This window comes from Lissotriton helveticus, chromosome 5_1, assembly GCF_964261635.1.
Source record: "Lissotriton helveticus chromosome 5_1, aLisHel1.1, whole genome shotgun sequence".
Lineage (NCBI taxonomy): Eukaryota > Metazoa > Chordata > Amphibia > Caudata > Salamandridae > Lissotriton > Lissotriton helveticus.
In genome coordinates, this window is record NC_136065.1 from 242,710,288 (window position 1) to 242,738,090 (window position 27,803).

The following is a 27,803-nucleotide window of genomic DNA, read 5'->3' on the forward strand; positions in this document are numbered from 1 at the left end:
TGACCGCCCGCTCTTTGCGTTCAAAAAAAGCTCCAATCTGAAAGATCATTTAGTTCGAGCCGCTCTTCCAAATCCCCCAATCCTAGGCACAATCAACGCCCTCTGGACACAAACCCCGCTACTGGGTCATGTGAAGTGTGGTTCATGTAACGTGTGTGAGTTCACCATGGAGGGTAAATCATTTGTATTTGAGAATACTACAATTCAATGCAAAAGCTTTACAAACTGTAACAGTAGCGATGTTATTTACTTGATTCAATGCCCATGTAAATTGGTGTATGTCGGACAAACACGACAGAAAGTCAAGACAAGAATTGGCCAACATCGTAGCCGGGTCCGGTGCAAGACGCCCAACGCCCCACTGGTGGACCACTTCATTGAGAAAGGACACACAGACAATGATATAAAGTGGACTGTCCTTAAGTCTGTAAAGCTACCACCACGCGGAGGAGATATAGGACTGTTATTGAATAGAGAAGAACTTAAAATGATCTTACTCCTGGACAGTATCCACAGGGGACTGAATCGAACTGAGGACTGGACCTCATTACTTTGAAACACCACTGGCTTGAATCATGGAACAATTCATTGTCCTTATTTTTTAAATGTCCTTATTTTTTAAAGGGTGCCTGATGAATAATCTGTATAATTGTTCTTGTCACTCTCGTGTATAAGATGACCTACATTGCTCTCTCGCCAAGATTAACATACTGTAATGTCATGTCAATTCCATGCCCCACATTTTGAAGGGTTGAGGTTTGTTACAATTTTAAGGACCTTGCTACAAGTGTAATCTATATATTTACAAATTGTTACTGTACTATTAATTGAGTCACTATGCATGTAATTCACCTGCATGATCGCCCATAGTACACCTCCGGGTTAATGCCCCTTCAATAATGGCCGCCTTGTGATGTCAAGTCCCAACCCAATATGGCCGCCGTACACACCTTATCCTCCCAGCTCAGTCCTTCCTCTATTGTTCCTAGGCGCGATCGAGCACCAGGACGGATGGTTGTGGTTCCATCGTGAACCTAAGGTAAGCGTTTCGGACCTGGTTAGCCAATCTTGGTTGGATATTGAAGGTTCGCTTCCCTCCACCTCACTTAGCGCGCAATTTGCTTCCTTTCAGGAGTTTACATTGCGGCCGATCGGCTAAGACCTGCTTTAAGGTAAGCGTGCTGGGTCAAGCCCCAGCACCGGCGATTGCAGGTTTTAATTCTGGTGACAATTGTTACTCTTTCATCCCCCGGTTTCCTAGGAAGATGACCCCCTCTCCCTGATACCGCCGACCCTGACGGGCGCATTATCTGTTTATATCTTAGTACTTGGGCTTATTTTAGGTAAGCGTCCTTTACTCAGTTGTTCATAAATGAAATAATGAACTGCGCTAAATCAAGGCATTAACAGCCATGTAAATCCAACCTTATGAACCCCTACAGACCGATTCCACAGACGTCCCTTCAATTCCTTCTACCTTCCTGGGTCTGGACAATTTCCAGGTATATAATGTGCCCCCCTGGCCCCTTGGCAACCAATTGTTTTGCATCGATCGGTTCTGCGTTATCAGACGTGTCGTGGCACCACCCGACATGCATGTGCTGCATGCTGGTTCACCTCCGCAGCACCTTTAATCATTCACAACTGTATTAATTCGCACGCACCTAATGATAGCACTGTCCTACCGGTCGACATACACTGTTAGCTTGCCACCTGGAATACCCTGACATGTATGCTTATCACCGCGACGAGTATGGTTTGCCACTGGTTATGAGACACTCTCACTTGAATGTTTTATAGCACTTTGAATTGGCATGAGGTCATTTTGAATTTGTCGAGTATTACAGCTGGTTAGAAAGTTAAAAATTAAATATTGTCATTTGTTCCCTTCCTTCCTGTCAATACAGGCTCTGTACATTCAGGCTGATATTGAAAGTCCTGATGATGATCCATTAACACAATTGGATCGAAACGCCGTCGACATTTATGTGGGCTAAACATTAAGCGTACTACTATGTGCCAAAATTGTATGTTTCCCGCATATGTGAAGCAAGTGTATGCTAAACAAACTCCTTACTCACGATCTCTAATTGCCTGAAATACCACTGTGATTATATGTTTGAATGTATGTGCAGCATCGTGGATGCAGGACTGTGTCCCACTGCTTTATTGTCTGTTTTTCTGATTTAAGTACAATTTTTCTATACATTGAATTAAATTTTAAGTCCGGCTGGACTTTGTTCTTGTTATAGAGTCCATTGTGGCCTATAATTATTACACAGTTTTTATTCCCTGATGTCAAGGACCTCTTGTTCACATGTTAATTGATACCCAAGGTCCTTGGTTACCTAGTGGGTTCCCTTGTTCTTTATAACCACATGTACTTACAGGCACATTCCAGGGGTGCAACAGGTGTCCTCTGGACACCCTGGCACCCTTGGAATTGCGATTCTCAAATTGCGATTTTCACAATAGCAGTGGTTCCCAATCTGTGCGCCTCGGCACCCCAGTGCGCCATCAAAACTTGTCTGGGGCGCTGCGAATAGATGTGCACCAGTTTGGGAACCACTGCGTCTGACCAGTTTTCTGTGGTCAGTACTCAAGCACGAATTGTTTGATGTGAACAGCCTTCTAGGGGGCTTTCCCCTGCGGCACTAGATTAGGTTGCCGTTCGTTGTTTGGAATACACATAGCATTGTTTTCACGCAGTTGTTGCGACACTTGGGGAGGTCTGGAGGTGGCAAGAACAAAGAGAGATAAGTCCTGGTGTTCGTCCACGTCGCAGGCCCAGACCGGTCTCACAGCAGGCGTGGAAAAAGCTCGCCTCACCAAAACGGTTTCGATTTAATTTAGATCTTGTATTGGTCATTCTTTATACTAAATAAGTAATGTTTTCTTTATCTTTAAGCATTCTGCTGACATTTGGTGGGATTTCCATTCTGTCATTTCCCAGCTCTCAAAAACACACGTCGAGCTGTTTTCTTAACAAGTGGAATTGAAAAGTTATGTTTTTCATAAAAATATTTGCATGAGCAATCTTTTTGTACTCGCTGCTTACCTGGATATAGGATACTCCTATTAGTTGTAATGAAGAAATATCTGTTGTGGAAAAGAGCAATAGGGCTTCTGGCCTTTACAGCAGATGTGCGAGTGCTTTGATGAACAGACATTATAATGTAATTCTCCAACCTCTGGGCCAGTTTGCATTAATATGCAGGAATGTAGTCAGCGTGAGTTGATTACATTTTGTATTATAACTTCCTGCATCCTACTCGATAGCCCTCCAGTTTAGCTGGTGCATCTTACTAAGCTGTTTAAACAGATAGCAGATATTTAAAAAGAAGTGAGACGTGTGATTTAGGTCAAGCCTTTGGATTACATGTATTAATTCACAACAGAAACACTAATATTGCTCGGGGTTGCGTTGCTGGCGAAGAAACATGGGAGGCCCGGAGTGCGCGCCTTAACCTCCAGCGTAGAGCTGGAATGCTGAGGAGTTGGGGTAGAGAGGGACAGTGGGCACAGGGTGGGCCCCTCCTGCTGCGGCATTGAGGGAGTGCTGCCGGTACTGTGTGAGGAATGGAGTGTGCATGGGGCAGCAGTTCCAACATGGTCACCTCCTTCCCTGGATGAACTGATGAGCCTTAAGAGGAGACAGAGTGCCGGGACAAGGGGTGGGATCCATCTGCACTGGGAGAAAGAGTGGATGCTGCTGCTTGATGAATGAGCTTTGGTGGAGAAGCAAGAGTGGGCCCAGGGTGACAGCTGCTCCACGTGTCCTGAAGACGTTCTGCAGTGAGGCCAAGGGTGGATGCCTCATCTGTGAGATGCTATGGGAGCGCTGCTAGCATACAGTGTCCAGTGGGAACTGGAGGGAAGGGCCTGGAACCTGCATCCATGGATGTACACACTGGGGGCTGTGGGCGGGAGGGACGCTGTATGGTTGTGATACCTTCATCAGCATCATAACAGCTGTTTTCGGGGAGAGAGATGGAGGTGTTCCTGGGGCCGGGATTGCATCTCTCCACCCGTCAAGGAAAAGTGGCGTAGTGGGGAGCCACAGCCTATGGCCAGTGGGTCAGGGGAGCCACGGGTCAAAAAAGTTTGGGAACCTCTGCCCTATAGGAATGAATGGGACACTCATTCCTTAATTGCGATTCGCAATTTGCTAATCGCAATTAAGGAATTTTAGAGATTCGCAAAAACATTGCGATTTTTTTACCTACATTCCATTTTGCACTTCTCAAATAGCGATTTCTTAAAAATCGCTATTTGAGAAGCGCAAAATGTGAATTACCTACATATGCCCCCAACTTCGCTTTGGAAGAGCAATGGACAGTGAGTTGAGGGTCCGCTTTGTCTATGTATGCTCAGAGTTCCAGGCACTCCAGGGGCTAGATGTATGAACCATACTAAGAGCGATTGCCAAATAGCGATTTTTTTCTGCATATAGCTATTTGGTAATCGCTATGACAAATTTACAGAGGGGTTATCCCATGAATATTATTCAGGTAGGTGGCAATTTGTCACTCACTATCATTCGCTGCCATCACAGGGATGATGGCCTGCTGGGGTCAGCAGACAAACATGTTTGTGATTGCTTTTAAATTCAGCAATTTTTTTTTAAAACATTTAAAAATAAAAAGATTAAGCATCTTTTAGGGACCCCTTCCCATTTGCGAATTTGTTACCGCCAACTTTGAGTTGGTGGCAAAGTGCGAATGTTTTGCATCCGCATTTTGGTTGCAAAACATTTTTAAAATCCCAACGTGAATCGGTATTGAAAGGGACGCCCTAAACATGCCTAATTACAATTTCGCAATTAGGGATTTGTACATTTGAAAATGCCTTTTTAAGTTCACAAACATCCTGATTCTGCAAATCGGGCTGTTTCCGACCACAATAGGGCTTCGTATATCTAGCCCCAAGTTCGCTATGCACAACGCAAATGCACTAGGTTTGAGTCTCACCGAGAACGCCACGGGCAAACAGTTTCAATGGTTAAATGCATCCTATCTTAGCAACACAGAATGTCACCTCACCGATGTTAGTAGACTTTAATTAATTAAACTAATGGTTTAAAAATAAGCCAAACTTCACTGCAAAATCAACTGGAAGGGCACGCGTGACATCTAGTGGACAAATGTAAAAACTGCAACTTTGAAGATAAGCAGGACTGGTTTTTTTTAACACAAGATTAAAATTTGGTTTCGAATAAACAGCTAAAAGAGAAGTTATTTTGTAAGTAGTGCACTAGAAAAACCAATGAGATACCCTACTTCCCCAACATGTCACTTTACAACGCATAGTTCGATATAGACTCTAGTTCCACACGTGCCTCAATCAATAAATTAGTGTTGCAAGTGGAACAAACAAGCATCTGCACTGTACTAGGTCTCGCATTTGCGAGAGTTTAAGCTATTGCCATTGTAAATAACAATGCCTTTTATTTATCAATTTTGAAAAACAACACATTAAAGGCATTGTCACTTACAATGCCAATAGCTCAAACTCTTGTAAATGCAAGACCTATTCCATTTCAAAGAAGCGGCGCCATTGTCCTGGGCTGCTTGGAAAGTGAAAGCGCGCATGGTGCCCTGAATGTTACAGGAAAGCATGTTGTACCTGCAGTAGAAGAAACTCACTAAAGAAAATAGTGCTTACAGATTAAATAGGGGATACCGTGTAACAACAGAAGTAAAAGGGCCAGTCCTCATGCGAGGATACAAATAAAGACATGGAGGTACTAAGGAGGGCAAACAAGCCAATTAACAAATCAGAAGCCAGCATTTACGTAGGACAATGGCGCAAGCCAATGACAAATATGGGCAGAGAGTGGGCGGGGCTTCAAGTCCTTACTCTAATATAGCATGCCTCGAAGAGCAGTGCATGCGCTGCACAGGCTCGACCTAAAAAGGTGACGGTGTCTCCAAAATGGGCATTACTAAAGAGGAGTAACTAGGAATCCTTTCCAAGAGGCATGGCTTACTTAATTAAGGGCATGGTTTAAAATATGTAAACTGAAACCCTATGCTGCTTCACACTAGAGGTGGGTGAGTCACTAAAAGATCGAGTCTGTCTCGAGCCAGAAGCCTGCCTCTGGCTCAGCGCAAGGTCTTTTTGTAACCTCGAGACCAAAATGAGCAGAGCCCTTCCAGGAGGTGAAGTGGCCTAGTGGCTGCAGCTGCCACCCATGTGACAGGTTCAGATCTCTCCCTCAGCTCAGCATCCGGTGAATCCTGGCAAAGCTCCCAGAACCATAATTAAAGTGTGCTTTTATTGTGAAGCACGCTCATGTCTTTGAGCAAGGTTCACGCTATGTAAAACCACCAAAATATTAAATTTGGATTCTGCCCATCACCCACGCCCTAATCGCATACTCGCTCAAGAGGGAAGGACACAGCATTGACGTTTGATATCAGAAAGATATACCCACCTAGCAGTGCAATTACATTGTGAAACTGGAAAATCTGGGATCATCCTGGCTCCTCTGCTTGACAAACTTTTATGATCCTAGGCAAATACTTTATTTCACCAATCCTCCTTATTTGTTCAATGTCACTTGAGAGCACTCTCAAATACGAGAGTTCAGGATGTGTGCTGAAGTTCAGTAAAAACTTTGATTGAAAACAAATCATAAAAGTATACAGTATATATTCATCTAGTGTAAACAGCAAAAAGCCAACCGATATACACCCACCTAAAATCACAATATCATATAAAAGTAATCCAGAAACATCAGACATGAACAGGGACCCTCTGTTATCGGACACAAATAAATCCTTATACATACATCCTAAAAAAATTCCTTACAAAAATCCAGCTGCATAAAAACAAGTAGCTGGGGTTTGGCAAAGGCTGCAAAGATAAAAAAAAGCAGATCTTGCCTATCTAAAATCCAAGGACAGCAGAAGTAGCCTATTAAATTTATACCGAAGTGCATTGAATTTTGGGCCAATAATTATATGCAGCATATCGCAGGCAAAGATGTTACCACACTCGCACAAAGGGGAATTCGAATTCTTGACCCAACAGCCATTGGGGAACAGCAGTTGATGGAACATACCCAGTCTAAAGTACCTCAACAGCCGTTGATGACTGGATGTAACCAGGGTAAGGTTCAAACCCACTGACCGACTTTACGCCCCCCCCCAAAAAAAAACTCTCACACAGATCTCTTGCAGAGAGCAGAGTCCTCGCAACCTGCAGCCGCCCTTAAAATAAAGTCCTGCTTTAACCAAGCAACATCGGCTTTGACTACTTGCTTGGATCGTAAAAGAGATCCGATCTACGGAGCTCCTTCAAATTCTTCATGATAGTGTAGCCAGGGGATGTGCGACATATTGTCCAGACCGAAGCAGTCCGGAATAATTAACTTATCCAGCTTCAGCTCCTCTTTCAACCAAATATTTAACCCAGCAAAAGGGGTCGAAGTTGAATCTGGTCTGTGATAGAGCCTAGAACAAGTTGCTCATGAACAACCTCCGCTGGGATACCCTGTGGGGCAGCCAAAAGACCCCGCAGACACATTTTCCACTACTTGTAGCTGTTCAATGGGGGATACTCCCAAACATCACGGCCAAAACTGGCTACTGCTAGAAATTAAGCCTTGAAAACGTCTAACAGAATCGCAATGGTCTTTTAGCCTAGTCGTCGAGAAAAATCCCCTATGCCCCCTACGGCCCTTTAAAAACATGTTGCATTCTTCTAACCAGTGGTTTCTAGCTACAGCGTAAGTCAAGTAGACTGCTCAAATAGGAAAAATTCTCCACCCTAGTTATTTGCTTACCTTGTACAACAATTTTTTTTATTTTGGTGTTCTTCGGACCCATCATCATTGCATGGGATTTAAAAAAAATGTTTTATTTACAGGTCAAAACAAACCATAAAATCATAAAAACAATTTAAAAGGCGCGTAAGGCCCGTGCAGTAAGGGCAACCAAAACAGCATCATCTGCACAGTATTGATCTTTCCCCCACTCTTAGGATGTCCAGCCCATGTTTAGAAAGCACTTCTCAAGGTGATTAATATATCAAATAAAAAGCAGGGGAGTCAATATACATCCCTGACGGACTCCTCTCCACAATTAAAATGTGCAGTACGTTCCCCATTGGATGCCATAAGACCATTGAGTAGGTCTCTCAGAGAGGCAAGTGCAGATTCTACCCCCATGGACGCCAGCTCTACCCAGAGCTTAGATCGATTACCTCTGTCAATTGCGGAGCTGATGTCCATGAAGGCCAAATGCAGGGAACCTTTTGTTTGCATTGGTGTATTTAGAGATAGATAACAATAAATTAAGGTTTTGCTCCACTGTGCTGCACCCTGGTCTGAATCTGTACTGCATATCAGGCAGGATGTTGTGCTCATTAGCCTAGCAAGTCAGACATTCCAGGATAACCAAACCAATTATTGACTTCTGTGTTCATCAGAGATATTGGTCTGTAGCAGGCAGCATTAGCTTTCTCCCTTCTTATATATGGGCACAATCATAGAGTGAAAAAACAACAATTGATGGACGGAATGCTCAGATGTGGGTCCCTTGCTCACTACGCCACTGTAGTCAAGCTATCCTGGCTGAAGAAGGCTGAGAGCCAGAAACCGGTCCTATGATGCTTGATTCCGGTCCAAGGAAGACTTGGCTTGGCAGTTCAGTCTAAACTGTTCCCATAAGGCACAGGGTCAAGACTGATTTGCATATGGCCATGTCTGAACTGGGGTGGCTTGGTGAGCAAAATAACAATGGATTAAACCCAGATCTGTGACTGGGGATGAATGTTTTGCCATTGTGCAACATTCCGTCCACATCTTGGGTGCTTTGCTATTCACCCTATGTGGGAAGAGTATGCCCAGACATGGGTCCCTTGCTCACTACGCCACTGGAGTCAAGCTATCCTGGCTGAAGAAGGCTGATTGCCAGAAACCGGTCCAAGGATGCTGGATTCCGGTCCAGGGAAGACAACGCTTGGCAGTTCGGTCTGGACTGTTCCCATGAGGCACAGGGTCAAGACTGATTTGCATATGGCCATATCTGAACTGGGGTGGCTTGGTGAGCAAAATAACGATGGATTAAACCCAGATCTGTGACTGGGATGAATGTTTTGCCATTGTGCAACATTCCGTCCATCATTTGTGTGCTTTGCTGTTCACCCTATGTGGGACGGGTACGCCCAGACATTCCGTCCATCATCTTGTGTGCTTCACAATCATAGAGTGACACCATCCAGTAGGTAATGAGCCACAAAATGCTACATTTATATACTGCATCACAATGGGTGCCCGGAGATCCAACAGAGACTTAATAAAGTCACATGGAACCCCTTCTGACCCGGGCGCCTTTTCTCATGGTAGAGATATAATAGCTTACCTGGCTTCTTCCCACTGTATTTCCACCCTCGCGCTGTCCGCTCTTCCACGGTTAGGGGGATCAGTGCCCTCAAAATTGCACAGCGAAGAAAAATGATCAGCCCAAACCTGCACAGACTTTGTCAAAACCTGTACATTGACCGGCAATGAGCCAACTAATGAGGGGTTGACAACCCTCCAAAATATGGCACTATTCCCCAATTCACTAGCCCTTCAGGAGACTCTCCCAAATTTACTTTACATTGTTCTTCCTATCCTTCAATATCATGTGATAGAAGGCCCTAGTCTTTGTCACCTCCTCACTCTCCTGGGGTTTCATTTTAAGAGCCACCAGCAACTCTTTGTGGGCCCTTGAACAAACCTTATCAAACCACCTGCACCGGGGAGATGGCAAAGCAGCTCCAGTTGTGGTGAGGGCGGTCTTGATATATCAACACACAGAGTTCAATGCAGAGAGAATACAGTCATCTTATGCGTCCGCATCTAGGCAGGACTAAAAAGCAAACTGACAAGTGTACAGCGTATTAAAATTGTAGTCCTCCGGGACAATCCTAACCTATTTCACTCTTCGGCTCTGATCCTTAATAGTGACAGAGACAGTATACGAGTGGGTAAGCCTTCCCCCACCCCAGTTCAGAGTCCACTTGAAGGTGGCCAAAAAGGGATTATGATCACTATTAATGTCCCAATTAATGCTAAATTTTATCAGTGAAGCAAATAAGCCAGCAGAAAGAAATATGCAATCAATTATAGAACCTGACCAAAAACCTTGAAAGGTTGGTGTTCTCCCTTCAGCAATAGAGTCTCTTAGTGAGCAAATTAATCATATTAAAATCTAGAATCAAATAATTATTATTTTTTAAATCGCCCTGAGCCAAGTGCTTGAGATGCACTTGGCCACTAGGAACAGAATCCAGGTCAGCCACATCATACAAGTGACAGTCTGAACAAGGATGTATATTAAAGTCTGCTATCAAAATTAGTCCTGTAGGGGGAGGAGCCAAGCTCGCGTCCGAGATGGCCGCGTTTTAGCTCGGCTCCGATCACTCTCCTGTCTGCAACAAATATCCTGTACTTTATCCTGCCCCGGGAAGTATTCCACGATGTGCAGTGGAACGACGATAACTCACAGGCACTTACCGTTTGCTCCGGTGATTCCTGGGTGTCACGGATCCTGAGTTACGCCCCTGTCTGCTTCGGGGCCTCCGGAGCGGCCGGACCTGGCACTCCTTGGCGGCGCCCGGGCTGGACGGGGCGCGGTGGCCGGCCCTTGGTGGTGGTGTGGAGTCGGTCGGAGGGGCCGATGTGCTAATAGACCGATTGCGGCCTCCCGGGCCTCGTCCGGCGGTCCTGCGGCCTGGTGTTGGGGAGCTGACTTCCATGGACGGGGTTGACCGTACATCTGTCTCGTCTCCCCTTTGTTCTCCGGCCCGGCCATTTTGAGTTCCTCCGCCCGGACTCGGAGAACGGTGCCGGCGGCGTGTGGGTGCCGGCGCATCGCCTTCTTCTGGTGGCTCCCCTTCCTGCCCTGGTGGCACCTCCGCTGGTGGTTGCCGGTATCCTGTTTTGTCCCGCTGATATCCGGGCGGGGGTCGGTGTTTGCAGCTGCCCCGCCGGGCTTCTAAGATGGCGGCCGGCCCCATGATTCTCGGCCTTGCGGGGACCGGCGATGCGAGTCCGCCGCGCGGCACGTTTGCTGAATACTGTAAAGGTGAGCCTACGCTCCGCGACATCCTCGCCGCCCTGCGCTCCTGGGGGGCACCCATGACCGCACCGACCGCTATCCTGGAGGGGGGTCCCTTTGTTGGGCCTGCCGGATCCCCCTCGGTTTGTGCGGCTTCATCTCTGTTGTGTGCTGCTGGAACTTTCCTTGGGGTCGTGGACCTGGAGGCTGCTGATGGTGTGGATGTGCGGGGTCCGCTGCCCTTCTTCGTCCTGTGCCTCCTTCTGCTCCGGAGGTTCTCCGGCTGGATCCCGTCTGGACCGACCTCGATGGGTCTCCTTTTCCTCTTTTGCCTCACATGGCCGTACGAAGATCCTGTGACGGTGCCGCTGGACCGGCTTTCTTTGTATTCTCATCGGAACTTTGCCTGCTTTGCATGAAGTGGTTACTGTACTTTCTGGATCATCCGGGTCACGATCGCTACAACTTGAGTGTATTTTTGATTCGACTCCCTGTTCTTCACCTCCTGTTTTATGTGATCTGGTTCCTGGTGCGCTGGACGATTACAGTTTGCGAAAAACGAGGGCAGGGTTGAGCTGATCTTGCCTCTGTGGACTGTTATTTTGTGGTATGGTTGGGTGATCCGTTCATAATTGTATGATTATGTTTGATACGTCTTTACGTTCCTGGAGCTTATCCGTGTGTTTATTATCTTCCCGTGGGCTCTGAGTATTTTCGGGCGGGGGGGTGGGAGCTGAAGGGGTTTTGATTATGTGGCTCCTCTCCCGCTGTTTTTTCCCTGTTTCCCCTTCCCCCCCTTTTTAATCTAAGTGATTCTTTCTTTCTTGTATTTCTCTATATTTCGGGTTCTAATTAGGGCGACAGGCACGCTGCTGGGGGGTAGGCCATAGCCTTCTGCAGGGGTGCAGGGTGGGCTGTGTGGGGTGGTGGGGGGGTCTGTTTATTGTATCTTTCCCTGTTCCTCTTTTTGGTTCTATGGCTCTTATGTATCCCCTAATTTCGTGGCGCGGTGTCGACACGTAGCCCCCGGGGTGTTTGTGCTGGTATGGCCCTTTTGGTATGTCTGCTGTCACGGTTTACTACGCATTCATTTCTCCTGTTGCCACTAGTTCCATGTGCCGAATTAGTATTGGGTGCTTTGTTAGCCGTGGGGGGCGTGCACTGACGCTGCGCCCTCACTTTCCCCCTCCCCTTTTTTGATGTCCTCTTCCTCCCCTTTTTTCCTTCTCCCCACCCCATTTTCTTTTCCTCCCTTGGGTTGTTGTAACGGAGGGCTTTTAGTTTTGTAAACGTATTTTTCGCTGTTTTATTATTATGTGCCCTGATAGTGGCGGGTGGGTGCTGAGCAGTGATTGTGATTGTTCTTGATGTGGGACTCACGTTCTGCCTTTGCCAAAATGTATTGTTCTGTTGGTCTTTTCCTGTATTCGAGACTTCGGCTTGCTCACGGCCCGCCACGGCCCTCTGGACTTTACAGATTGACATTATCCTGTGCCACCCTTTATTCTATTATAAAATTAACCTACTTTTATCCTGTCCGTGATGGCGACTCAAAGACTTGTTGCCTTTGCTTTTCATATGAGCTATTTAGAAATCCTGTTGTCTCTCCTGTATTGCCTCGTATGTTTCTTTATTGTGGTGGCCGGCCCGGTGGGTTGTAGGCCCGTATCTGTGCGCGCCTTCTGTACAATAAAGGTTTATTAGTCCTGTATATATGGAGGTGTGAGAAAAACAGACACTTAGGAACTCACTCAAATCCTTCAGAACATCTTGGTACACCCCCACCCACCATTGAGTTACACACATTAATGAATAGAATCCTTAAAGCATTCGGAAAGGACAGAGGTATCCCAAGAATGCAGGGTGACTTACAAGCCATCTTCTCCAAATTACAATTCAGCTTCAATTGAATTAACATGGCTAGTCCCCCTCTGTCTCTTCCTGGAGGCGAGGGCAAGGCTTTACAGTAAAAGGAAGCATAACCACCCGCAGGTAAATCTCCCACTGTATCCAAAGTCTCCTGGAGACTTATGATATCAAGGGAGTTGATCTTATCTTCAAACCCCTTGTTACCAATTTTTCCCTGTGTCCCAACAATATTTCAACATCACTTTCAAATCTCTGTGTTGGCGAGGGACCTGCCAATGAGTCAATCTCGCAGGCCAGTCAATCCTGATCATTCAGCCCCCTTAATTGACCAAACAGATTCCTCAGGGGACGGGGACGGGGAAGTACTGAGATTCTGGTGTTAAAAGTAGGGACGGGCGGAGTATTTTGCAGTAAAAAGCCAGCCATTATGGCATTACAAACCAGGCAGTCACCTTTGTACAATTTAGATGAATTAGCTATCCAACCCACTCCGAGTCATTATAATATCCCTGAAGAGAGGTGGATAAGATTAGAATAAAACCTTCTAGGAACCCAATGTACCACTTTATTTTTGAGTTGATGATAGTTTTCGTTTTCATTGGCTTTGAGAGGAGGGACGTTAGCCAGGACAACAACAGAGAGGATGCAAGGGGGAGTTGGGTGGCCACCTTACTTGGAGTGTCCATCGGCGAGAGCGTACTAAGATTATTAACAGGAGGATGCACTGACCTCCCCAAACTACCATGTGCTATATGCGGTCACATATGGCCCGCAGGGGGTCACCCCACAGGTTCATAAAAGTGGATCACTGTGGCAATGCATCAGGCCCATGTGGATTTAATGGTGCTAGCAGTGTACGAGTAGAATTAATATTTGATTTAACAGGACCCATCAGGCCCCTACTTTGATTCCACTAGAGGGGGAGGGCTATTGGGGGGGATCCACCTGGGGAGTGTGGTTGGTGTTAAAACTGGCAGTTGGCAGACAAAGACATCTTATTTGAATGTCTCCAATATTTCTACCACCCCCTCCAGTTTGGAAATTCGATTGGCAAGAGCTTCAAAAGTAGTGGTAATATGCGACTCCAACTTTAACTAAAAGTTCTGAGTAGAACAGGGATCTTGAGATGGTACCAGAACAGAGACCAGGGGCCCCCCTTCTGCTCGCCCCCACCCAACTTGCTTGATTGTGCGCATGCATTGTGCATGACGGTGACCTTTCTGCATTTCGTCCTGGTGGCCCTCCCACCGGCTACAGTTGAGGTTGGGTGTTCCATACCAGCCTGCTCTTGACTGCATGTCTCCCCTTCAGGAAAATCTGCCCCCTGCGAAATAGGACATGCCGAATCATGGCCACAGTGACCCTGGGAGGATTCTACAAGTACCCCCCCGGCTGGCCAGAGTCTGTACAGGTTTGGGACAACTGACCTTCCACACTCAAGATTTACTTAGATAAAAACCCCACGGCGTTATTCAACAAGCATTTGCAATCCAATGGGTGTCCCATTTACGCAAGTTTAAGCTATTGCCATTGTAAATGATAATGCCTTTTGTTCATGTTTCAAAAACCAAAACATAAATAAAAGGCATTACTTCCTCGAAGTACAGCCCGCCTTCCAATGCACTGGCCCGCAGTCCCTTCTACCCAGTTTGATGCTTTTTATTACAGGGTGTTCACACAGCCACGAAGGTAGTGTGTCATAGTTGGTGGTGGCTGGAGGGAGGGCAAAATAGCAGAAGCATGCTTTGGTTAATACCCTAACAGTGTGGGATAACTTAAGAGGTTCATGTGATTACTGCGGTGATATGCATGCAGCCTGCAGTTTTCAGGTTGCGATGCTAGCCACTGGCAAGTCACCCTTACTAGACCCATTAGGTAATGTCTGCTGAGCTGAGAAGAGGTATCAGGAGCTTTACAACACCAATGACCGCTGGGTGTGAAGACGTGGGAGCAGTGGTGTGTGTGATCAGGAGACAGGCGTACTTTATATGGGATAATAAAGGCACGTGGGCGCTTGAAAGAGACCGCACCCTAACTTAAATAACTATTAAAGGCACATGGCTGCTTGAAAGCGGACCGCTCGGTAAATTAAATAAATAAATAAGGGCAGCCGCTACAGATGAAGCGGACAGCGCTGTAAAGTAAATAAATACATTAATAATATGAAAGCGGGTGGGTGCTGCGCTGCCCCGGGTGGAATAGGTGAAGAGCATTAAAGAAGCAATGTCATGAGTGGAATAGGAGAAGAGCATTAAGGAAAATAGTGCTCACTAACTTATAAAGCAGACTGTGCAACACCACCAGTAAAAGGTCCAGTCATTATGGGAGGTAACAAATGCAGACACGGCGGTACTAAGGAGGAACTAACAAGCCTATTTAGGAATCAGAAGCCAGCATTTACGTAGGGCAATGACACAAGCCTATGGCAAATATGGGCGGAGAGTGGGCTGGGCTTCCACTGCATACTGTAATACAGCATGCCTCGCAGAGCGAGCAGCGCATTCGCCCTGCCGCTAGGCTCGACCTATAAAGGACAACATTGTATTGCTAGTTCTTGGCCGTCTTGACACATTCAGCGAGTCCGCTTTTCTCTTCCCCATGTCATTAACAACTTAGTCCGTATAACATCAATAAGTGGGGGTTTGAGCAGGTCCAGTCATACAACAATTAGAAGAAAAAAAACTCACAGTGGAACCAAAATGCCCCAGTTTCAACTAGCAGAGTCCCGTGGGGAGGTGGGAGGTTTGGGGGACGCCAGGAAGATTAGAGGCGCTTTGACACAGCGTCAAGGCTTCTTCCACAGGGCTACAGGTGCGGGCAGTACTGCGCCTACTGGCAATATGGTATATGGGTATGGGACCTGGTGTCCGCATTGCTGCCAGCAACACACACACACCAAATGGAATGCACGCTGTCCAAAAACATATGTGTTTGATTTAATAGCCTATAATGTTTCTCCATCTATAATATGTACAGTACACAAGACGACAGACTTGCCACACTTAGTTTACTAATAACATTTTTATCAGGCAGGGCAGGGATGTTTCTCAGTGCATGTTTAAAAACTCTCACCTTTAATAAATGCTTCTCAATGCAGATACATAATCTGTTGTACTCAGTGAAACGGTTCTGCACGTCAAATAAATAAACTTTCTTTGAATTTTAAAGACAGCTTCTCATATTCCACTGGAACGCACTCCCCCTGGAGCTGAGAGTTACCAACTACTACGCTCGCTTCAGGTCACTCCTGAAAACCTTCTTGTTCCATAAAGCTTATGATTAAATATTGTTTGTGTTACCCCACCGCTGAACTGTCTTCCCCTCCCCCGCTCACAGCGCCATGAAACCGTCTGGTGTAAGCGCGCTTAACAAATGCCTTTAACATAACATATTCTAATCTGATGTTTGTTGCATGATTTACAGGGCAAATATTTTCCAAACTCGGCTTCTGCACAGGCTCAGAGCATCCTATTGGCTCGATTCCCCTGTTAATTTGTTGGTTCATCCACCTCTACTCACTCAACGTGCCACTGGACCAGTATTCGGGATCCTCTGATTTTTCTGATATTACAACTAGCCATTTCACACAACAACAAACAGACACCAAAAACAAGGTAACAAGTCACCTTCGGAAAAGCGTGTTAGCAGTATAAAATAAACAGCAATGATTTATTAGAACTGAAAGGCTTCCATTTTGAAAATATGAGACCGAGTAAAAATTATTGAAGTCTGAGGAAGAGGTAGTGCTCTCTGGAGTGTTTCAATCCCTTACATTCTCCCCCTCACACCACTTTACTGCAGGCTCTCATGCCCTTCGACAATTACTCCCTTTTACTACCCACAGCTTTTTAATATGCTTCGCCTGCATCTCTCACACATCAGTTGCCCCTTCTGTACAGTCCATTCACTTACTTCTTCTGCAGGAACTCCTCCACTTAAGGACCCTTCCCCACACACACAACCTACCCTGTCACCCGGAACGACTTCATTTGTATTTACATTTGAGTACCTCCTTTACACACTTTCCAATAGAATCACAATTACAATTGGCATATATGTGAACACAGTACTGTGCGCTCTGCAGAAAGGCCAAAGAATGGATGTGCAGCTAGCCTGGACACCTTTATGACCCACAGACGAACATGAATATAGTGCCCGATAGGAACGTGTGTCAGAGTCAGTTTTTAATTCCTACTTGGTCTGAAACCCAGCAGGACCTAACCCACCTTAAGCCCCGAGAACAATGCATTCAATTCAAAGTCTAAAGCCTAGTCAGTAATTCTGTTTTGCAATCTTTCAGCAATGTAATGCAACTGTAGATTATAAAGAAAGATAATTTGGCCACACACTAATAAATCCTTGTGGTATAAAATGTACAAAGATGGAATAGCCTGGCAATAAACATTTTGAAAGCAGAAGCCTTTGCAATACAAGTGATACACTAGAACGGCAAAGAAGAAGTAATCCAGGGCCAAAATCACTAAATAAGTACCTCTCCTATCTGTGTGGCAATCGTTAACTGGCTTTACAGTAAATTAATGTTCTACTTCCTTCTGTACAAAATGTCCACAAGACGCGACTGATCGAGAGTCAACGGATCATTGACAGCCACAGTCAACATCCAGCTCCTCCCAGTGTTCAGACGCTTTCCAATCCCACCCTTCCCCATTATCACTTGTTCATGTACAGCTTTCAGCTGGTTGAGGGCATCCTTATAATCTAAAATAATCTAATAATTCTTCATAAAACACCAGAACAAATCCACCCTCTATTTTGTCCTTTCGCCAACATCTGTGGGGCAGAGGAAATGACATCAGAAGCTGCCATCAAAGAACGTCTAAGGTGCCGTTTTAAAGTCGTTATGAAAATACGGTAGTAAACAGTGATTACATCTAGGGCAAGGCAAAGGCATACTTTCCTTTTAAAGGCAGGCACAAGGGATTTGAAAGCAGCACACACGAGTTATAAAATGGCAGAAGCAATAGCTACCTCTGGCAAGCCTTAAATGACGCCCACCTCCTGAATATGCACATTATTAATAGAAGACTTAATGTCAGAAGGTTCAAGGCACACTACACTACTCCTGTTATGGGGCTGCAATGTTCTTTCGCTCCAATGGGACTTGTATTTATCTTCCCCACTTTTTCTGCAGCTTCCCGACACCTGCTGGCACCTGCTTCCCAAGTGGTCGGCCCATGTCAGCCAGATTTGGACAGTGAATGGTCATTTAGCATGTCTGTGGGGGTCCACCCATACCCCTCAAGTGCATGAAGGTGGGGATTACCTCTGGAGCCGGCAGTATCGTTAGTTCAACTGCTCTCAATAGGAACACTAACTCATATGTAGAGTAAATTTCCCTCAGCAGCCCCACTCTCCACAAAACGAATTCCATAAACTACTACTTGCCCAGCTAATTATCCAGATTCAACTATAACATTCGAGATCATATTGGCCAATTACTAACATCCTGCTAACTCATACAAGGCAACTTCAGTCGCCGAGTAAGTAATATGTTGCTTACCCTGAAAGCATCTATTCGCAGCGTGTAGTGTCGCAGATTCATATGTTTAGCACACTCCTGCCATCTAGTGTTGGGCTCGGACTTTTGCAGTTTGTTTTTCTCCGTAAACACTAGATGGCAGGAGTATGCTACGCATATGTATCTACGGCCAACACAGGCTGTGGATACTCAAACTAATCCAAGTACTTGGCACGTAAGTAGCTTCGAGGCAACGGCCCAACGTCAGTTCAGAGAAGGACCCCCGAGCCGCTTATATATTCAGTGACTCTCCTGATCTACCCTACAGGCAGAGACTGCCAGTGAACCGGTGTATTATCAAATGCTACTAAACTACAGCTCCCGACCATCCCGAGTGCCACCCCCCAAGTGGACTATGCTCAGCCTCGGATTGGTAACACGGGCATTCGGGCAATGCCCGAGGGGCCGGTGTCGGAGTTCCTGCTGTGGGCTGCTTTTTTGAGCAGTCTGGGGCCGATTTGGGTGGTGTCTCTATTTTCGGAATACAGCCAGCGGTCCAGTGGGTGGCTGAGTGGCCTTTCTGCAGGCACATGGGTGCTCATTACCCCCGCCACCAACACCGCCGGTCCCCCACCCCCGGTTTAGCATCAGGCAGAGGTATCACTCCCTTTGTCTCATGGGCCGGCCCATTAATGTATGCACATACTGAGCGGGGCAGGGGGCCTCAGTAGAAGTGGCCTCACTTGTTTTCAGGTGTGTTTCACCAGTGTAAACGAATGCGTGCAATTTTTTTAAGCCCCCCTCCTTCTTTTTAATGCAATTACACTGAAGCAGTGATTTGAGGAAAGGCATTATGCAAATGGGGGCCGATTATTTTTTTGTGTGCCCGGGCCGATTTTCAATCCCAATCCGACCCTGACTATGCTGGTCATAGACCACAAGATTACAGTACGGTAGCCATCAAAAATAACCCCAAATCGTTTTTACCCAAACTTTGCCCCGATCCCTCAGTTTTGATACCGCCACCTCTTTCCTCTGCAATAAAACGCAGCTCCAACAGCTACTCTTCAAGCTGCTACAACCCGATGCAAAATTCACTCCAGAACTGTAAAACACCAGAAATTCTGATATCTTACAGATGTCTAACTCCTCTACAGGTACCTTTGACTTTACCAGTGAGGCTTGACTACCTCACCAACGTGGGAAGCTAAAACCCCTCAACATTTGTGAAAACATTCAAATGACTTTACACATATTTACAGCACACATATTTGTCGCCTATTCGTTACCTTCCGCATTATCTTTCGGCCATAGAACAGCACTTTGTCTCGCTTCCGAAATCGGTATCGAGGCACTTCTGGTTGCTCTTGCTCTGAAAGACAGGACCAGAGTCATTGACGTGGCGCGGTTTGGAAATGTAACAGTTTCTGAATGAATGCTTAAGATACATTATGCGTATAAGGAGAAAAATGTACTTTAGCAAGTGTTACGTTTTTAAAAATGAATCTTCCATGTGCAAGCATAGAAACAAATCGCGTTTCAGATTGTCTAGTTGTAGGAAGAATTGCAGGGATGGGACCCCAGGTAGATTAATTAATTGCGCTGCATGGTGTTGGTTGTCACAGGGAGAACTCATCGCATTTGTTTCCTCAACAAGTAGACATGTCCCAATCTTCTTCCTTGCCCTATATGAACGGCATGCAATATTTCCATCTGGTGCATGGCTGTCTTTACAGGCTCTGTGTAGCTTCATCTACGTCCAGTCTGCTTCCCCCCTCCCCCCAAGGCTCCTTTCAGGTATGGAAGGTACCAGTTTCGTTACTATTCAAACTGTGGTCTGGACCCACTTGCGTGCCCTGATCTCGAGTGTAGCACCCTTCCTTTGCTTTGATCTAGTGATCCTTCTCTCTTTTCAGGTCTAGCTTCACTCGTGACCATTCCTTAGATCCAGTCGGGTGGCCATACCCCCGGGCTGGATCCTACTTTGGAGTCCTAATCTTTTGATGAAGCTAACATGGTCTGCCTCTCCCTCCCTTATCCCTCCCTCCCTTATCTTCTGGTCCCTCCATTAGCTTCAATGTTTTCTACTGCTCCTCCCCGTTATCCTATCCCCCTCGCTCACACTTTTCAGTCCTCACTTGAAATGCATGCATTCCTACGGAGATACATACACAATCATTTTCGTGATGCAATCGGGAAAGATAATTTTGCAGGTGGTACCACGTGCTCCTTGTAAAAAGGATGAGCAATTGCTTCGAGGCAGGAGACTGTGATCTAGGAGACCCAGTTCACTCTGCAGACCATAACCTCTATTCCCAACAGCGGAATGTCGTACTGAACCCGTGACAGAGTGGGTGCTTCAACTGAAAAACATTTCTTACTATCACTGCTTGAATTAATAATTGTGTGAGCGTGCAAGGGAACTGCTGAAGTGTAGTTTTTAAACTTGTGAAGTATACACAACAGGTAAGTGGTGCCTACAAACAAAGTTTTACTTGCAGCTTATGGGATCCAACATTTGCGATGATGACAACCCCTCCCACCCCCCACCCTCCCAAATGATGCGGTCCATGGAGTTTCAGAAGATCTGCCAATACCAGAATGCAGAGAACCGCTCAGAAACAGAGGTAAACTAGACTTCAGTCTCTAGTAACCCTTACTAGATCTCGCGTTTGCCATTCTGCCATTTCATTTAACCGTCTTCTTTAGAGCCTACCCCGAAGGCCTTTGTGGTAGTCTACATTATAAAAAGGCAAACACACAGAGAACTTAAAATCAATAACAATGCTACTTCAGCTGAAAGCTCGAAGAAATTTCAATAAATTATTTTCCATTTTTACATAAGTGAGTTCCACAGCACTGGTGCATTTATAAATTAAGCTCTTTTTAGGTCTGGTGCTAGCCAAAACCTTTTCATTGGTCTGTTATTGTGTCATTCACACTTTTCTTTCGCCTGCTACATCATAAAGCATGGGGTAGTGGGTCACCCCCACTTCAGCCACTTAAACTCAGCTAACTTCACTTTAAGTGACAGAATACTTCCTTCCAAAAGCAGCATTTCCACACACAAAGTAGTTCCCTTCAGTGTCATGGACTACTATGGTAATCAGTGTTTTTTGAGTCCAAAAGCATTTGTTCTTTTAACTGTTTTTTTGGGGAGGGTATATCAGTTTTCCCAACAATTAAGTTTTGCAAAAACCATGCCATAACAAAACAAACACGGACTAAGCCAAAAGGCCCAGGCAATGCAGACCTTTTGGCGTTGCCAATGCTTGTTTAATACGGTACTGTTGCAGTACAAGGGCTCTGTAGTCTGAGACAGTCATGGCTTTTCACAAGTCTTACCCCATTGGAGATCACTAGGTTTGCATTGATCTATTACAGCTTTCGTTGCATCACTAGCTCCTGTACAAACACGTACGTATCTTCAAAAGAATCTACTGCCGAAATGTTAGTACTGAAGTAAGCAGAGAACTGGATACCAGCCTTATATTTGCTTAAAGCACTCACTTGAAGAGCACCGAGGTCTGTTTAGAAGGGCCATACAAGACAGTATTACCAGCTACCCTTAACAATACCAGTTCCACTATTTAAAGCCCGATAACCTCCAAAGTAACAAAACATGTAATTGTCTGAAGAATTGTAGTTGGTACCTGGGCAAAGTTTGACAAGGAGTTAACTTAATGGTCTAAATTCATAACCCAACTCTAAAAAAGGATCACAGGATTGGGGGAAAAAACATCTATTGTTTCTTTTGTTTGGTCCTGGTGTAGGAATTACCTAAGAAGGGCTTGAAGATGTCCCAAACAAGAGCGCCTGAGATAACACTCCACTGGCTGACAGGGACTTTGAAAGAGCCATTGATACAAAGGATTTAAAGAGTCTGAGCCCTGCAGAAGACAACGTGTTCTTCAAAAGTACATAGACCTTAATTTTAGTAAATCTTTATGGAGTCCACAGCAACAAAGGAGCTACTCCAGGATAGGCACACGAGTCACAGAATGCCAAGAGATGTTTTCACAGCATAGAAAAAACAGCAAAGCCCCCCTGATAGTGTGATTTTCAGTCAAAAATAGGACCATCAAGGGACTCTGCATGGCACAATTATACACAGAAAATCTCATCGGACAATGGAGGCGAGTTCGGGCAAAATAATTAGCCACATTCTAGGTCACTAACAGTGCTGTAAGGGATGCTGGGTCTTCTCTGCAACAATAGAAAATTAATCCTTCTAGCTGTTGATCAAAATCAGACGGAAACCTTCATCCAGTCATAGTATTCAGCATTTCTTGAGTCCCACATAACTAGGGATGCTAAACAAATAGCATTGTTTTCTTCATGAGGTACCCAAGCCTCGATTACCTACTCTCAAAGTCTGCTTGCAGTGACAGCTCCTAAAACTTGTTTCACAGGACCAGACCGTAGAAGCGGAAAAGTTGATGACAGCACAAAATATAAACTGTTTTATCTTCTATCCTTCGGAGCGGCTTTTAAAAGTTAAAGGCTGCACACATACGTTTACGTGCCGTATTAAACCATGAAGTTAGTAAAAAACAAAATGATGGCGGCCAAAGAAACCTGACAGACTGCTATCATCTATCTGAAGATTCTGAAGCCAAAAACCAAAGAATCTTGAATGATATTGAAAGAGGCCTAAAAGACTACTACAGATGCACCCAATGCTTTCTGAGAAGGAGAGAGACTTCTAGTAAACCGGAGCGGGCTATATAATCAATATTGACTTGCTGATGATGTTTATCGACAAGCTAATTGCATGCACATGCACTCAGTCTGCACCCAATACTTTATAACAAGGAGTGACTTGGCCTTAAATACCTTAAGGGTTCTTTCTTATACAAGGAGATAGCGGTGAACAGTACTCGGCTTGTCCCAGGGGCACACCAAATGAACCATTCAAATGTGTTGGGGGGGAAAGAAATGGGGTTCATAAACGGACTGTTGGGGTTGTCAGTGTGAGAGGGAGAGGGTGGAGTTCTAAATAGTTTGTATGGCAGACACAAGAATGGAATCTACGGGGACATGGCATATTACCGCATTGTGGAGAAACGTGGCTCAATGGTTAGAGCGGCAGACCCTGATGCAGCAGTCTGGCCCTGGACCAGGGTTCAATTCCCGCCTCGGCGGTTCTTGGACTCAATTTCCCCAGACCTGATCATTCTCGCCTCGTTGCCTAGTCTAATCATGGGTCCCACTCTGTGACTCTGGGCAATAGCTTGCTTAATCTCCACAACGGCCCCAGCAGCGCTTGGATGCCTGGCTTCACCTTGGGGGTGCCCAGGAGTGGACATTTCACAGGAAACCCAGGATGGGTTCCACAGTGGTATGAATACAGCGCTACGAGACCTCTGGGTAGAAGTGCGCTATATAAATACATACACATTTACATTTACATTACTTACAACTTGTGATGCTGGTTTCTGGTCCATGGAGGGCCTGGCAGTTCGGGTTGGACTGCTCCCATGGGGAGCAGGGTCAAGACTAATTTGCATATGGCTGAGCCCAAGCTGGAATGTCACGGTGAGCAAAAAAACTGTGGATTTAGGCCACGATTGTGGTACTGGGGGCGAATGTCTGACACTGTTCAGCAGTCTGTCCATCAATTGTTCTTTTTGCATATAAATTATCAGATAATTCTCGGTCAGCTGCAATCATTGAGATCTCTTTGTTCATTAGACAAGCGTGTACACAGTTTTTCCCTTCAAGGGCCCTCATTGACACTCTTTGAAGCCAAAATCCGGAATGATTTCTTTGAAATAATTGTGGCATCAGTTCAACAATTTAAAATGATCTGGAAAACGTTTAAAGCAAATATAAGAGGCACGTCGCTGGTTAAACAAGCTGGGGTCCTCCACTCCCTTCATAACCTAGTTAGACATGAAAAAAATGTATGGTCCGTTGAGCAGAAATATGAGAAAGAGCATAGTCCTATGATGCTCAAACATGTAGCTCCTTTTTAAGGGGGAGTTGAATGGGAGATCAAATACCTTTGCAAGAATGTGCAGGCCCACAGATATGGGGTGGAGGAGAGACCAAACAGCACACTCTCTTGGATGCCCAAGAAGGTTCACCAGAACAACACAATCCATTCCTTGTGGCTTACGTCAATGGAGCTGGTCAGTGGAAATGTCATTGTACAACAATTAATGGAATGCTATGAAGAGTTTATGATATGCATCCGAGGTCACCACAATTACAAGACTACCTCGAAGACCTTGCCCTGGCCTGGATGAAGGGAGGATATCGTGATTATTGGAACCAACCAGAGAGTTAGAAATTAAACATTTTAACAATGGGTTCTCTGGTAGAGTGACTCTCAGCTCATGTGAGGTGACAACTGCGCTTTATAAAGAATTTAAAAAAGAATCAGTGGACAGACTGTTTGAACTATGCCATCCATCAGGGAAACTGTAATTATTGCTATACTGAAACAAGACCAAGACAACAAAAACTGTCAATCACACATCCCGTTATCTCCATAAAATCTTGATAAAGTCAGTGCATGTGTGGAGCACAATAGGTAAACCCACTCGTTGAAGAAAACGGTAAGTTCCGGCCAGTCAGATTTTATCCCAGGAAGGCCTACGTCAGGTAACCTCAGAAGTTTATTTGCCCCAATACACCCACTACAGCCTGAAATCCAAGCAGTCTTGCTGTTTCTAGACACCAAGAAGTGTATGATTATCTGGAATGGGCCTTCTTATTTGCAGTGATATGTCAGACGGGGTTAGGCCAGTATATCCTATGCCTGGTTAAACTCCTATTTGGAGAGCTCATAGCCAGAATAAAGGCTAATGGCTTCACCTCTGACTTGTTCTCTGTGGACTGTAGCACCAGACAGTGATGTTGATTGATGCCCTAACTCTTTGCATTGGAAATGGAGCCCCAGGCCTCATGTCTAAGAGAGGGCTATCCATATAAGGGCACTACATTTCCACCAAGAGATTATTAATACCGCTATAAGTGAGCAACACCATGCTATTTGTTAAAAACAGTGAAATTAGCCTAAAGTGAATGATAAGATTTGGAAGTTTATCCGGCATCCATATAAACAGGAAGTCAGAGGCAGTTCCACTGGCAGAGATTATTATCAAAAGTCACATTAATATTTAAAACGCCACTGGCGAGAAAAATCAGTTAGATGTCTAGGTATCTTTATAAACAAACAGGAAATTGGTGCTAAGAGACCGATATTGGGCTGCAATGGGCATACTAGACACACAGAGAGAAAAGTGGAGTCACCTTGACTTATCAATATCTGGAAAAACTGCTCGGATCAAAATGATAGGGCTCCCTACATTTTTATACTTATTTTGTCAATCTACCAGTAACCCTAAGTATGCACTTTTTCAACAGGCAGCGAATATTGACTAGAGTTAGGGGAAAACAACCCCAAACTAAAATGTAAGAACTAACCCTGCAGACTAAGAGAGGGGTATTTATAATCCCGATCTCCAAAGGCACTTTTATTCAGCGTAATCTAATTTTGCAATATACTGGCTGGATCACACAATTCATCCACTCCAGCTGCCAGTAGAAAGAGACCAAATAGAACAATGGGACCTCAATCCAATCATAGCAGTTTACACGGTCAGTCAGATGCAGATCTATTCCGCAGCCATTGGAACTGCCAGTAGCCAGGACTTGCAGGACTCTTGACAAAGTCATAATTGTCAGCCTTGGCAGTATAGGCCTACAACAACATGGCCAACTATACCAAAACTGTGAATTTAGGAAGGGAACATAAACACACTACACATGCTAGCACACTTAGAAACTCGTTAAGCAGTGGTAGTGAGTTGAGAATGAATCACACATGAGGGCACATATGGTTCAATCCACTCACAGAAAAAGGTTGGGTCCCCAAACAACATAGATTATACACTGAACACGGAGGCAGGAGAGAACACTGCTCTTTAAAATAAGAAAACAGACACTGGAGGGGGATATAGATTTTGAGATTTGGGAACCCTGCTACACACAAAGGAAACTGGTACCTATCAATTACAGTCAAAAACTTACAGTAAAAAACGTCTACACTTCTAAACAGGCTATACTGCACTCCCTATCTATTACAGAAGAATAATTGGATTGTATCATAGCAATGAAGCTCATACGTGCATGATCTTGCCAATTCCATCTACTTGGCATGCACGTTCCACCTGACAATTCACACTAGACAGAAATACAACACACAACCTTGGAACGAAGACCGATAAAATTATGTATGAGGAGCCCACTTCTAAAAGAGATTGGCTTTCAAACAGAAAAAGCTGTTTTGAAATGAAACCGCAGAATCATATGCAGAAATGCAAGTTGTACATGTTAGACCTAAAGACAAATGGGGCACTCAGAAGGTACCTGGCTGGGGAAATAAACCAAACCAGGAGTGCTAAAGCAGCCGACACCAGCCTGGACCCTCCTTGACTTATCCTGCAGATTGTTAAATCGCATATGGAAGTTGGAGTCTGGAATACTCAAGCACAGTACCGAGACCACCTTGATGTCAGTCGCAGACGATCTACATATGTATCAGGACAAGGGCTTCTCCGTGATCCTGATACTATTGGACCTGTCTGCGGCGTTTGACACCGTGTCTCATAACATCCTGACAACTCGGCTTGCCAACATTGGCTTGGAAAATAAGGCTTTAGCCTGGCTTAGGAGTTTTTTATACAACCGGACCCAACGTGTGACCTTGGGGGCCTATCGTTCAGAAGAGACTGAGATCTCAAAAGGGGTGCCACAGGGCTCTTGTTTGAGCCCTACCCTCTTTAATATCTATGTGGCACCCCTGGCCAGCATCATGAGAACGTATGGCTTCATTCCGATGTCCTACGCCGACGATACTCAGCTCCTCTTCCCTTTTAAACATCTCACCCCAGAGGTCAAGAACTCCTTTTCCCAGGGTATGAAGGCTGTGGCACATTGGATGTCCACCAACTATCTTCAGTGCAATGTCGGTAAGACCGAAGTCATGTTGTCCGCTGCCTTCGACACGGTGTCTCATGACACCCTCATCAGTCGTCTGGAGGGGGTAGGAGTTGACGGAACGGCCTTATCATGGTTAAAAAGCTTTATTACCGGTCGCTCACAAAGTGTTCGCTTGGGCTCCCGTTCTACCATCTTCAGGGAGCTCACAAAGGGGGTTCCACAGGGCCCCACATTGTTTAATGTGTATGTGGCCCCCCTGGCGAAAATTGTGAGAGAGCATGGGTTCACACCAATATCTTATGCTGATGACACCCAGCTACTATTCCCTTTCCAGAATATGACATCAACAGTAAAAAGCTCTTTTGCTGCAGGAATGAGAGCGATAGCCGGATGGATGACCTCCAATTTGCTGCAGTGTAATGTAGGCAAAACGGAGGTCATGCTCTTTGGAG

General features: G+C 45.4%; 1 protein-coding gene across 4 annotated transcripts in view; it reads right to left on the reverse strand.

Annotated features, from left to right (window-relative positions):
* PNPLA7 (patatin like domain 7, lysophospholipase) overlaps nt 1-27,803 on the reverse strand; it is a 1,524,034-nt gene that overhangs the window by 1,297,316 nt on the left and 198,915 nt on the right. For all 4 annotated transcript variants that reach the window (XM_078642105.1, XM_078642108.1, XM_078642106.1 and 1 more), the window contains one exon: nt 19,689-19,771. In XM_078642105.1, coding sequence (XP_078498231.1) covers nt 19,689-19,771 — 83 coding nt within the window. The remainder of the gene's footprint in view (nt 1-19,688; nt 19,772-27,803) is intronic.